Source organism: Chiloscyllium punctatum, chromosome 49 (genome assembly GCF_047496795.1).
Source record: "Chiloscyllium punctatum isolate Juve2018m chromosome 49, sChiPun1.3, whole genome shotgun sequence".
Lineage (NCBI taxonomy): Eukaryota > Metazoa > Chordata > Chondrichthyes > Orectolobiformes > Hemiscylliidae > Chiloscyllium > Chiloscyllium punctatum.
Genome location: NC_092787.1, coordinates 17,961,261 through 17,975,398, shown reverse-complemented (window position 1 = coordinate 17,975,398; position 14,138 = coordinate 17,961,261). Strand labels below are relative to the sequence as shown.

Genomic DNA, 14,138 nt, shown 5'->3' with positions numbered 1-14,138 from the left:
AATGTCGATTTTCCTGCTCCTCAGATGCTGCCTGACCTGCTGTGCTTTTCCAGCACCAATCTAATCTAAACTCTGGTTTCCAGCATCTGCAGTCCTCACTTTCGCCTTGGAGAGAGATATCCTATTATTCATCTTGATCCCTCTCCAACTGCTGTAATTTGCACTTATACCATCTATGATATTACTTCTGTATCTATTAACTCTTCCGAAGATAGGCTGCTCACTGCCAGGTTGCAGGTTTCAGGTTTCATGAAGGTTTTTCCAATTGTCCTAATTCTACAAGTTTAGCCAAAGCATCTTCACCATTAAAATGGAATGAAACCTGCATAATGCCATCCAAAAAAAATGCTTGAAAACTTTTCGTCTTCTCACAACTACAATTGGAATCTGGATTGCCAATTTAGGGATTCTCCCCCCCCCCCCCACCAATCCCATTTCACACATATAAAATACCACCCGCAATGTGGCAGTAGACGTAGTGTCTCTTTTATAAAACCACTAATAATAAAATCTAGTCTGTTTAATAAATTCTGAGACACTTCTAAAATAGTAAGATGACAATACATGTTGATGTTAAAATAGGTTTTGAATAAATTCAACTTTTTGCATAGGGTGTAACAAAGCCTTCTTCAAATTTCAATGCAATCGACCAACTGCACTTCTCAATTAACTAACTGTCTTCAATCCTATCCATGGATCAAATTTTGCACCAAACTACTTTTCAGTTTCTCCCTGAGTAATGTACTGAATATCTGCTTTTTTCTAATTTCCACTTTTTCCTATGATTTTATAAATAAATTACTTATTCTTATATATGAAGTGGAATTCTTTCACCTCCTTAATATTAACATTAAGACACATATTATCACAAAATCTGTACTATTTTTAAATTCTGTACCATACCCTTATAAGAATCACTCAAATGAGAAATAGCATCGGCGAAAGCCAAAGAAACAGAGATGTTTAATCCTTCTAATTCCAGTTGCACCCCTCTAATTTGGTCCTAATATACTGATAAAGGGGGGGGGTCTATCACAATATTAAATAGTATGGGTAACAATGATTCTCCCTGTTTGACTCCTCATAATACCTTAATTCCCTTTGTCCCACATTTATAATCTTCTATATGCATTATGTTATTAGAATACAAGCTTACAATTATTCTAACAAATTCCAATGAGAGAGATAACCCTTGTAACGCTTTCACTAACAACTTGTGACCAATAGAGTCAAATGTCTTAGCCAAGTCCACAAAGACTATGTAGTTCTTGTTTCCCTCTCTTTGACCCGCAATTATATTACTCAGGATTTTGATATTCTCCTCACACACTGATATTTCTGCCAGGAAACCATTCTGACATTGATTGAGGTCCATTGCCTCACTGAGTCTCTTTGCTATTATCTTGGTGTATACCCATAATAACATGTCCTACAGTGATGGGACTCCAATTATCTATACTCTTAACATCTTCCACATCATTTGTTTTTTGCGATCGGGGTAGTTCTACTAATTTCAAGACAGTCTGGTCTCACCCCTGTCTGTGTCCACAAAGGATAGAGTCTTGGAAGTCTAGTTATGTTTCCCTATGTAATGCTTTTAAAACACTAAAGTTCATGCCATCGGGTACCACCACAGTTTTAGGACCTATCCTGCTAACCGCTTGTTCTACCTCTAACAAGCTAACAGGCTGTGTTAACAAATGACCCCTAGTCAGACCTTTGTAACTAATGAATTTCGTGATATTTGCTTTATTGTTAGGCACAGACAATTTCTCAAAATACTTCCTCCAATTCATGCTTTTTCAATGGGCATGCGCTATTAGAGGTAGCACCCATAAGCTGGCTTGCCAATTGTTGACGTTTCCAATGGAACATGGTTTGAGTCTCTTTAAAAGGGACCAGTGTACATGCACACTAAAGTTCCTTTGATCGTCAACATTTCCAAGATTCTTATCATACATCAAGTATTCCCTTGACTTTTTGTCCTGCCCAAATGTATCATTTCACACTTCCCCAGTTGAATTCTACTTGCCACTGATCAACCCAGCCTGGCTATATCCTCCTGTAGTTTAAGGCTATCCCTGCTCACTATTTACCACATTCCAATTTTTGTACCATTCACAAACTTAATGATCAAACATCTTGCATTCAAGTCTAAATCTATACATAACAAGCAGCAAAGGCCCCTACACTGATCACTGCAGAACCCAGAGTGCAACTGAGAGTCAACCACATTGTTGTGGGTCTGGAGTCACATGTAGGCCAGACCAGACCAGGTGAGGACTTTCCTTCCCTGAAAAACATTAGTGATCCAGGAAAGTTTTCATGTCAGTAGATTCTTAATTCCAGATTTCTTTTATTGAATTCAAATGCTATCATCTGCTGTGGTAGGATTTGAATCTGGATCCCCAGAAAATGAGCTGAACTTCTGAATTAATAGCCTAGCAATAAGACCACTAGGCCATTGCCTCCCCATACTTCCTGCCGATTCTATATCCAATTTGCCAAATTTCCTTGGTTCCCTTCTGCTCTTCGCTATCAGTCTCCCATGTGAGACCTTATCTAAAGCCTGCTGAAGCCCATCTTATTAAATGCATTTTGGAAATCTAAATACCTTACACCCACAGGTTCTCCTTAATCCACAGCACTGTAACTTCTTCAAATTATGCAAACAAATTGAATAAGTATTATTTCCCATTCAGAAAACCATGGTGACTCTGCCTGACTATCTTGAACTTTTCCAAATGCCCTGCTATATCATCTTCAATAACAGCTTCTAACATTTCCCTTATGTCAGATACTAAGCTAACTGGCCTGTAGCTTCCTATCTTCTTCCCTTTAGGAATAAAGGTGCTACATTTTTATTTCCCAATTGAGTGCAACTTACCCCAATCTAAGGAATTTAGGAGAATTAAAGCCAACCATCAAGCATCTCAATAGTCATTTCTTTTAAGACGCTAGGGTGAATTTCATCTGGACCCACAACTTTACCGGAGTCCCTCCCTCCCATTTCCTGGAATCTCTATTTCTGGATTGTAACTTGCATCCTCTATTTTCCATTATTAAATAGAAATGCTGGAGAAAGGTTACAAGAATCTGTAATTAGATACAGAATGACTGAACGCTTGGACAAATATGAACCATTTAGAAAGTCAGCACACATCTGTAAACAAAAAGCCAAAGAACTGTGGATTCTGGAAATTAGAAACAGAAACAGAAACAGAAATTGCTGGAAAAACCCAGCAGGTGTGGCAGCATCCATGGAGAGAAATCAAAGTTAATGTTTTGGGTCCAATGACCCTTCTTCTGAAAATGGTAAAGTTATGGCAAGCTTGAGAGAACTATTGGGCATGTAGAGCTTCGTCCCTAATATAAAAGGTCTTTTGTATAAATTTTATATGGCAATCATCCTCTCTTTCATTGGAATTTAGGTATGAAAAATCTATGCAGTTCTCAATGTTGAAATAAATTGTTCATGAGGCTACACCATATTTCAGTAGGTAATACTTGGTTCAATGGTCTATTCGAATGATTGCTCTTTCTCATGACAGTAGGCAAATAAGCTTTTAAATGCACAGAGTAACATGTACACAATTGGAAAAACTTACTTGCATTTTTCTTCAAAAAAAAGCAAGAAAGCTACAATAACAAGTAATGTCTTGCTGAAACTTTCTCTCCCCAATCAATGATATTTTAAAAATAGAATGCCCTCATTTTACATGTGATCTAACGGCTGTTAACAAATACTTCCTGCAAAGAAATACTTTTATAACCTTATTACTTCAAAAGTTTATGCCAACTACAAGTTTCCAAAAACCCTAAAGCTATTCAATTCAGTTTTTCCAAATAGTACCATTTTTATCTGAAGTATTTTTATCTCCTTTAATCATAACACATGTGAAACTACGTAATTGACATCAACATATACAAAAACAATTAAACTACTGGGCTAGAGTTTCTAATTTTAGCTTGTGTTTCTTGCAGATATTATTGTTTTCTGTTGAACACTGTAAAAATTTGCTTTCATACCCTATGCTTATGTAAACTGGTTTCCCGTTATTCTTCGATTTCATTTTAAAAGGGACGGCTCCACACTATGTTGGGCATGCTGCCTGCTATGTATTTACCAGACACAGGATATCAGGTCTGCCTCTTTATATTTATGATCTGTCTAGCAGATATGTTTATGCAAAGAACTGTGATTAATAATAAAGTTTACGTAATTTTCTGATGAGCAAGATGAATGAATGACAATTAAAAAGACAAAATCAAAAAAGGTATAGAATACACTTCTGCTTCTGCAAACCGACACACTTAATGCAAGAGGAATTTCAAAGTGAGGCTAAAAACATCATAGTGCCAATTCTTTTATCCAGGTTTCTCCACTGGAAATTCACTATTGTAAAATTACCCTTGTAAATAATTAATCCACTTACTTTGCACATAGAAATAAGATGAACTTGCTATAATTGCATAAGAGCTGTAAGCGTGAGAAATTGAATTGCACTTCTAAATTTGATTACAGTTAAATCGAAACTGCTAATCAGAAGATAGCTTAAAAATGAAATGCAAATGAGCATATTGGAATTATACTGATTACTTCATCACATTGCCTGTCACATGGCAAATATTCAAAATTAAATTTGATTAAATTATTTTCAAAGTTTATAAAATAATGAAGCTCCCAGAAGGAAATAATGAAAACATCTGAAGTTTCAAATTCCAGCTTCATAGTAGGGATCTGCTTTTACCACTGTTAGAGAGATCCCACTATGAAATTGCAGTCAATGATTTTATGCAGGGTAATAATACCATTTTCACATAGATGAGTACCAAATGTGATAGTATAACTGCATACTTAATTTGTACCCATAATGACTTAGAATTTCTTACTCCCTTGGCAGTTTTCTAACCCAGATTTTGAATAGGAAAACACCAAGATAAATCTTGAAATAACACTTGGATAGTGGAATTGAATGGAATAAAAGACTCTTCTCATTATGTATTTTGGGTTATAAATTTTGATTTGGAAATTACAAATCTTGTATATTCGAACGTTTTATAAATATGTGCCTTTCTTTTTAAACAAAACACAATGGAGGACAATGCAAGTGTGTTGTAGATCAAAAATGGCTTATTCATATGAAGTTCTGAAATAACACTGGATGAAACAAATCTTAAAATCTGCAGCGTTGCATGTTATTTATACTGTTTACTTGAAATGGCATGTCATTTTACTTGGCTTAAATTCTCAACATGCAAGTTAAGAGGAACAATCCATGGCAATGATTAGGGGAAGTTCCTTCTGGCAAGAGTCTATGCTTCATGGTAGAGCCACCTTAGTAGAGGAATTGAAACTTGCACTGGGAATGTCCATGTGCAGAACCTTCAAAAGGAGTGATTATCAGTTAAATTGCATGTTAGCACTCACTTTTGAGGCAGCACCACATTTTGGTAGATAATAATTGATCTAATGGTATCTCCTAATGCTTGACCCAATGCCCTCTCCTAACAATGACCAGCTGATCAATAAAAATGTTGTTGATTAAGTTTCTGAGAGCTCTCAAAGGTTTATCACCTTTGAAGGTGCACTTACTACTGGAGGTATGAAGAACACTTTGAAACACACAAGATATTGTGGGACAGTTTGTCAAGACTTGAACACTATCAATATTTATTCTCGACATTTCATAGGACTTCACATTTTTAAAAAAATGCAAATACTGTGGATGTCTACACACCTTCCCTCAGTGTATGTCAGTAAATATGTTTGCCACCTTCAGTACATAAAGCTCATGAACAGACTACCATTAGCTCTAATCAACATTGCTAATCCAGAGGATGTCTGTTTTAGTACCTTCAGACAAATTCAACTTGAAAATCTTTTGAATTAATACCAAAATTAAGTGCAAAAACAAGTTTTTCAACAGTCATGTCTTATTAGCACAGAATCTACTTTTTATCCCTTCATCAAAATGATCCCACAAGAATAAATACTTAAAGTTTAAATACCTGAAGGAGTTTTGTTGTAGGAGGTAGAATCAAATTGATGGTATAAACAATTTCATTAGCTGTAGACCTGCCACTGGACATACAGCTTTGTAACGCAGGGAGTTGCTTAAGATGTGAGATGGTGATAGGATGGTTTTCTCCAATCTTTCCAATTTTACATTCATTGGTTGCTATAGGACCTAATGAGTGCAAAAACAGTAATATTTTAGTTATTTCAAAATATAAAATGGAAGAAAGCATCAATTCAGAGTAGAAAATTTAATATAAAATGCATATACCTGTAAGATATAATGAAAATGAAATTATACATAATATCCATTTATTGGATCAAAATGATTAATATTAATGACAGCTTATGTAAATTGATGCTTTTTCTCTGACCATTTGTAACTATGAAAATGTTCAACAGAATGCTATTTCCAGTTTAAAAATGTAAATGAATATATTATCTTCTCATTAAGAAATCCCAAGATATAATTTGTCATTATAGAAGTAGAGTTATGTAAAACTAAATTTAGCACCATGAACAATTACTATTAAAGTATGAAGAGATAAATAATCTTTTGTTAGCGAGTTTTGAGAAGATTGTAGCTCATGTTGAGGTTTTGGATGTAGGTTTGCTCGCTGAGCTGGAAGGTTCGTTTTCAGATGATTCGTCATCAATATGAGGTAACATCTTCAGTGAGTTTCTTAATGAAGCACTGGTGGTGTAGCCCATTTTCTATTTATATGTTTTAGTTTCCTAGGGTTGGTGATGTCATTTCCTGTGGTGACATCATTTCCTATATTGAACTACAGAAGCAATAATCCCAACATCCACAAATGAAGTTGCATTAGAACATTATTTCAATGAGCCCCCAATCACAGTAGCACAGAGGAACTATGCAGTGTAGAGAAAAATCACCTATACAGTGTATTCAAAAAGAACAGTTGCCCAATGAATAGAGTCTGCCAATTCCGGAGCAACAAACCCAAACAAGCAGACAAAACACATCCAGAAACCCTATCCACTCTCCCTACATCAAAGACATCTCGGAAATGACTGCCAGACTACTCAGACCTCTTGGCATCAAGGTAGCCCACAAACCCACCAACACACTAAAACAGCAGTTAATGAACTTGAAAGACCCTATACAGACAACAAGCAAAACTAATGTCATTTACAAAATACCTTGCAAGAACTGAAACAAACACTACTTGGATAAACAGCAGAAAACCAGCCAAAGATACATGACATCAACTAGCCACAAAACGACATGACCCACTCTCACTAGTATCCTTACATATGGATGAAGAAGGATACTACTTCGACTGGGGCAACACACGTCCATCCTAGGACAAGCCAAACCGAGACACATGCGAGAATTCCTAGAAGCATGGCATTCCAACCAGAACTCTATCAACAAGCACATTGACTTGGATCCTATTTACCACCCTCTGAGAAAAAGAACAGAACATGATATCATCATAGGAAATGATGACACCACAGGAAATGACATCACCAACCCTAAGAAATATATAAATAGAAAGTGGGCTACACAACCAGTGCTTCATTCAGAGGTTCACTGAAGATGTTACCTAGTATGGTGACGAAATATCTGAAAATGAGTCTTCCAGCTCAGCGAGCAAACCTCAATTTATAATCTTTTGTGCAATTGTACAAAAGATGTACATTTTCCTGCCAACTTCTTGGAATCAAACAGATCAACCTATACTTTTAAAGGTGCATATATTCCTACCTACATTTCCAGTTAATAGTTTAGTTCAGTTGGCAGAATCCAGTCTGCAAATAGCAAATAGATTAAATTATTGTGCATCAAAAAGCCAAGGTACGTTTTACCTAGGTATATGTGACATCCGTCCTGTTTGATTACAATGTTTGATTACACACATGAAATGACAAAATTCCATTTCCAGAGTGGTTTGTTTTGTCATTTCACAACAGCAGCTTTCATGGTGCAAGACAATTCGCATGGTCGCAGAACTTTCTATAACCAAAGTACAAATTATAGAATCAAACAAGGAGTTAGCGTAGCCAACTGGTGGTATCCTCATTTTTTCAGTTATTCGAATCCAAATTTTGTAGCCAAACGTGTCCTGATTGATATTCTTCCTAAAAATAAAAGCACCCACCCAAAACATCATATCTCTTTACAAATCCTGACCGACCTGTTCGGTTTCTTTCAGACCTTTATTTGTAGATTTCCGGATGCCTTTTGTATCAATCCCAAAAATCTGCTTGCATTTGTGTTCTGCAACATGAGCAGCAATACAATGAGGGCAGATTTCTTAAAAATTATTAGCTTCTCGTGGGAGATGAAACACTGGCTGGATAAATTTGTATGGAGTTGCTAATGGAGCTGCTACAATTTCACCCACTTGCTGCAAGATTCATGCAATAGGATCACAAGCATTTGAGTTCAGCAGCCAAGTGCAATTACAATGTAATCGAGGGACCTAAGCATGCAGTAACTGTATGAATGCAATAAAAACTTAGTCCCTCACTGGATGTCACTTTGGTATCACACTAAGTAACATTAGACAACTTACTATTGAATTTTTAACCTCATTCATTTTGTGAAACACATTTTTATTACAAATGTGTAGAACTGTAGAAACATATGGAAAAGGAACAAAAGTAAGCCATTCAGCCCTTCAGGCCTGTTCCACCATTCAATATGATTATGGTTGATCATCCTACATCATACAGCCATCGAGATGCACAGCACAGACACAGACCCTTCGGTCTAACTCCTTCATGCCGACCAGATATCCTAACCCAATCCAGTTCCATTTGCCAGCACTTGGCATATATCCCTCTAAACCCTTCCTATTCACATATACATCCAGACACCTTTTAAAATGTAATTGTACCAGCCTCCACCACTTACCCTGGCAGCTCATTCCATACACACACTGTTTGAAAAGGTCGCCCCTTAGGTCCCTTTTATATCTTTCCCCCCCTCACCCTAAACCTATGCCCTCTAGTTCTGGAGTACCCACCCCAGGGAAAAGACCTTGTCCATTTACCTATCCGTACCCCTCATGATTTTATATACATCTATAAAGGTCACCCCTCAGCCTCCGAAGCTCCAGGGAAAACAGCCCCAGCCTAATTAGCCTCTCTCTATAGGTCAAACCCTCCAACCCTGGCAACATCCTTGTAAATCTTTTCTGAACCCTTTCAAGTTTCATAACATATTTCCAGTAGGAGGGAGAACAACATTTCACTTAATATTCCAAAAGTGGCCTAACCAATGTCCTGTACAGCCTCAACATGACCTCCCAACTCCTATACTGAATGCTCTGACCAATAATGGAAAGCATTCCATTGTGCTGCTTCCAAACCAGGTTAGAAATCTGCACAGCATTAGAAATGGAAAGTCTGAGCCCAAAGATTGGCAAAAGAGAAACTGTTTTGAATTCATGCGACCATGGCACCAATGGGACAGATTTCACCCGAATCATGCTAAGACAGAATACTGAAAAGAGAGAGTGCTTGGAAGCATGGTGTAAAGATAATAATTTCTCCCTTGATGACAGCAAAATGAAAGAATTGGTCATTGACTTCAGGAAGTAAGGTGGCGGGCACACCCCTATCTACATCATTGATGCTGAGGTGGATATGGTCAACAGCATCAGGATCCTAGGAATGAAGATCACCAACAATCTGTCCTGGTCCATCCATATTCTGTACAACAGTCAAGAAAGCATAACAATGCTTCTACCTCCTCAGGAGATGAAGAAAAATTGGCACATCCATAAATATTCTTACCAATTTTTATAGATGTACCACAGAGAGCATTCTATCAGATGCATCATGGCTTGGTATGGCAACTGCTCTACACAGGACTATAAGACTCTACAGAGAGTTGTAAACACAGCCCAGTCCATTACGCATGCCAACCTTCCTTCCATTGACTCCATCTATACTTCTCACTGCCTCGTGAAGGCAGCCAACATAATCAAAGACCCCACCCTCCCCAGTTGGCCAGAAGATAAAAAAGCTTAAACACAAGTTCAAGAACAGCTTCTTCCCCGCTGTTATCAGACTTTTGAACTGATCTCTCAAATTTTAAATTTAATGTTGATCTCGCATTTTGTGCATTTTCTCTGTAACCATATTTCATTTCTTGCTCTGTTCTATTACCATTACAGACATAGTATGGTATGATCTGTCTGTACTGCATGTAAAACAAACTTTTCACTGTACCTCGTTACATGTGACAATAATAAATCAAATTAAACAAAAAATAACTGAAAGATTTGATATAGAAGGATCATTGCTCTGAATTTGTATCTTTGCAAACTGATGGTGTTAAGAAATATGTTGAAGACTTTATTTTGATTTGAAGATTGAAGATTCGAAGATGTTTTAATCTGTCTACATCTAGACATATGTTTCTTTGTTTTTGGTTTCATCTTTTGTGTAATAAACGCCTGTTGAAAAAAAAAATCTGCCTGATGTGTTTATGCTTTTACTGACTGACCACCACATTAACCAAAATTTTGCAAAATGATCTATGAAGCCAGATTGCACTCTAGGATGTGACATGTCTAGGAGAAGCATCAGTTGGAATCATAGGACAAGACTCTCATTAACTAAACACTTCTCCTTGTGGGAGAACAGTGTAAGGCAACAGCTGAAAGATTTTGAACAGTTAAGAACTAAACTAAAAAGCAGAAGCTCCAAATTAATGATATCAAATTGCTATCTGAGACATGAGCAAACTCGCATAATTAAGGTCAAAGAGTTCAATTCACTGTTTAGATTAAATATTGTGTTTCAGTTCAAAGAGCCCTCGCACCAGTACTTGGTGGAAGGGAACAGTTCTGTTCAGACAGGGTTCAATTGAAGGTGCTGGGACCAGTATCTCAAAGAATCAAATAACCAGGGATGTAGAGAGAGCTTTAAATTCATTGGGGGGTGGGAGAAGAGAACAGAAGAATTTCTGGTGGGGTGATGCATAGGCTTACAAAGTAAAAGGATAAGGTGTACTAGAGGGCAAGTATATTGACAATGCCACTCAGTGCGGGACAGGAAGACAGAGTAAAAGCATTAAAAAAGCAGCAAATTAGGTCAGTGGTGGTGGGAGGGGAATGGTAAATAAGACAAAATGGATGTACTTAGTATTCAGACAAATAAATGAATTATGTTACAAATGGAGGTTAATAGGAATGCATGATCTTATAGCCACTACAGACACACAATTACAAGGAGAATAAAGCTGGGAACTAAATATTCAGGGGTATGAGACTCGGTGAAAGGACAGGCCAGCAGGTAAAGATAATGGGGTAACTTTGTTGCCACAATATGGAAAATATTCAACAGCGAAAAGGATCCTGAATCAGATGATGTGGAGCCCTACAAAGGGGAGGAAATAGATACAATTACAATCACAAGTGAAAAAAATCAAGGAAACTAAAGGGATTAAAGATCAAAAGTCCCTTGGGACTAATAGGTTGCACCCAAGAACTTTAAAACAAATAGCTACAGGGATAATGGATACACTAGTAGTAATCTTCCAAGAATTCTTAGAATCTGGAAAGTGTTGGAGGATTGGAAAATGCCAGTGTAACACCTTCATTCAAAAGGGAGGGAGACAAAAGAAAAAGAAAGGTTAACTATAGACTGGTTAGCTTTACATCTGTGATTGGAAAAACATTAGAGACTATTTTAAAGGATGCACAAAGCTATTTTGCGAATAAAGTGCAACATTTGTTTGAAAGCTCCACAATAAATTCATTTAAATGGCTACTAGTACACTTTGGTCCTTTTTCGTGATCATCAGAGAGTAATAACTGTGTTGAAATGGGCTATACATGCTGGGGAATGTAGCAATAAAGCAAGTAATGTAAAACAGGAGAAAGAGGAGATATAAAGAATTTAGCAGAATGCTCAAGCACAGCCATTCATTCCTACGTATCATTAACTTTAATTGATCTAAGTTACTGCAGTTTTAAAGCTCTGATTGTCCCTTTCCACATTTCTGACTATGAAGGTCTAAATCAACCCAGATCTGTTACATTCATGCTTACATTGAGCCCTTGTACATTTCTATTTATTTGATGTAATTATTGTTCATAAACAGGCCTTTTTATAAATATTCTATGTTAATACTGATTTTACAAATAGTGACCAATTACATAGAAAACTATGAAAAGGTGTTACTAAGTAGAAAGCCTATATTTAAATAATCCTGTCTCCAAAGACTACAGCAACCAAAGACTCAACAATTGAATAAAATCTTTCAATCCAAAGGACTAACTTCAGCAGTCATCTTTCATACACACCTATTGTCCTACACTTCCTCAAGTGTACAAATCATCAAATCAGAATATTTAGTAATGCCTATAACATAAACAAGTTCTTATCAAAGGCAAGCAGAAGGCCAAATCCATCCCTTCCTGCCATGCTTCAGCTTAGTCCTGCAAAACATTGTAAAGTTAGTACAGCATATGTACACAACCAATTATTAATTTTAGAACATTAAAACTTCCACATCTCTATTCAAGAAGTGCAAGCTTGCCCTAAATTGTGATTTTGTGCTTCAGTCAAGTTTTACCTTGAGTCAGCAGTCTTCACTAGTCAATAGAGAGAAAGAAGACTTGGTGGTCATTTCATCTGAGTGTCACTGGATAAATGCCTTTCTTTTAGGAAAGGAGAAAGTTAGCTCTCAAATTAAGGCTGAAACAAATTTTTATAAAGTGGCTTTAATCGTTGCTTATTGGCATGTCTTGATTTTTGCATACAAGATTAAGAAGAAATCAGATGAATAGCCATCTGGCTCTGGTAATAGCAAAAACAGAAAGTGCTGGATAATAATAGTGAGAGTGGCATCATCTGGTGAAGAAAGAAGCTGAGTTAATGTTTGGATTAGCGTTGCTCTCGGGGAAAAAAAGTGTTGCTTATAATATGACTTCTAATCTTTTGCATACAAAACCAACACTTCATCAAGCTTTGATAAACAAATGAGGTTCACACGAGTAATTCAATCTCAACTAAGGGGTCAGTTTTCCATGTCATCCAAACTACATTGAGACTTCAGTAAGGAATGAAGAAGAGTTCATCTGTATGCTCAAGTCCTGCGGGAGACTTGAATAAAACCAAAAGTTTGAATAATGATGAAGTGTCATATTCAACTCAAACATTTACTCTGTCCACAGGACGTTGCTGGATGCATTGACCTTTGACCTGAATCTGCAATTGTCTAATGTTCAAGTAATAATGGTATCACATAAGCCAAATGACACAACGATTATTATCTACATTTGTACAGCTTTTATCTAAGTATTACCACAGTTCTTTATCTGGTCATGATAGACTGCTTATGTAACATTATTTAAACATATAGCATAATCTTACCTATGTACACAGTCATAACCAGAAGGTGACCTACACTATCTTCTTCACCTACTTCTGCAATATATCTGAATTCCCCAATATTTTATTCTGGGCCCTTTCCCATTAATTTAATCACATTCTGAGCAACATCAGCTGAAAATATATCAAGTTCAAGACATACACTGACAACAGCCTGCTGTATATTACCACCACCTCTCTCAAATAGGAGTCGATTAGCTCAGTTGGCTGGTTTGCAATGCAGTATTGCCAACAATGTGGATTCAATTCCCAAGATGGCTGAGGTTACCATGAAAATCTCTCTTTCTCAACCTTCCCCCTCACCGGAAGCATGGTGACCCTCAGATTAAATGACCATCAGGCTACTATCTTTCATGGACAAACAGCCATATGGTCTGGTTGGACTACAGCAACTCTCCTTTACCTCTCTGATCCTAACTGCTGTTCCAGATGTGTCATGCAGTTTGTCAAATATTCAATATTAGGTTTACAGAGATAATTAAATATTGAGAAGAGCAATTACATGGTCCTTGATCCCATCGCAAACTGCACTCTCCAGACAGCAGCTTCTTTCTTCCTAGACAACTGTTCAATGCTGAACTTGACTTCGTAATCTTATAGTCCTAACTCACTACAAAGTTAGCTTGCAGCTCTGTATCCTCTCTAAAACTAAGATTGTTACACTTGTGGATTTAGGCATTTTCAGTCTCTCCCCTGCCTCACCTCATCTGCAGCTCGAATATTCACCCATGAACTGGCAGAA

At 36.9% G+C, this 14,138-nt stretch overlaps 1 protein-coding gene across 4 annotated transcripts in view; it reads right to left on the bottom strand.

Moving 5' to 3' along the window:
- LOC140469297 (transforming growth factor beta receptor type 3-like) overlaps window positions 1–14,138 on the bottom strand; it is a 126,396-nt gene that overhangs the window by 96,129 nt on the left and 16,129 nt on the right. For all 4 annotated transcript variants that reach the window (XM_072565655.1, XM_072565654.1, XM_072565657.1 and 1 more), the window contains exon 4: window positions 6,013–6,191. In XM_072565655.1, coding sequence (XP_072421756.1) covers window positions 6,013–6,191 — 179 coding nt within the window. The remainder of the gene's footprint in view (window positions 1–6,012; window positions 6,192–14,138) is intronic.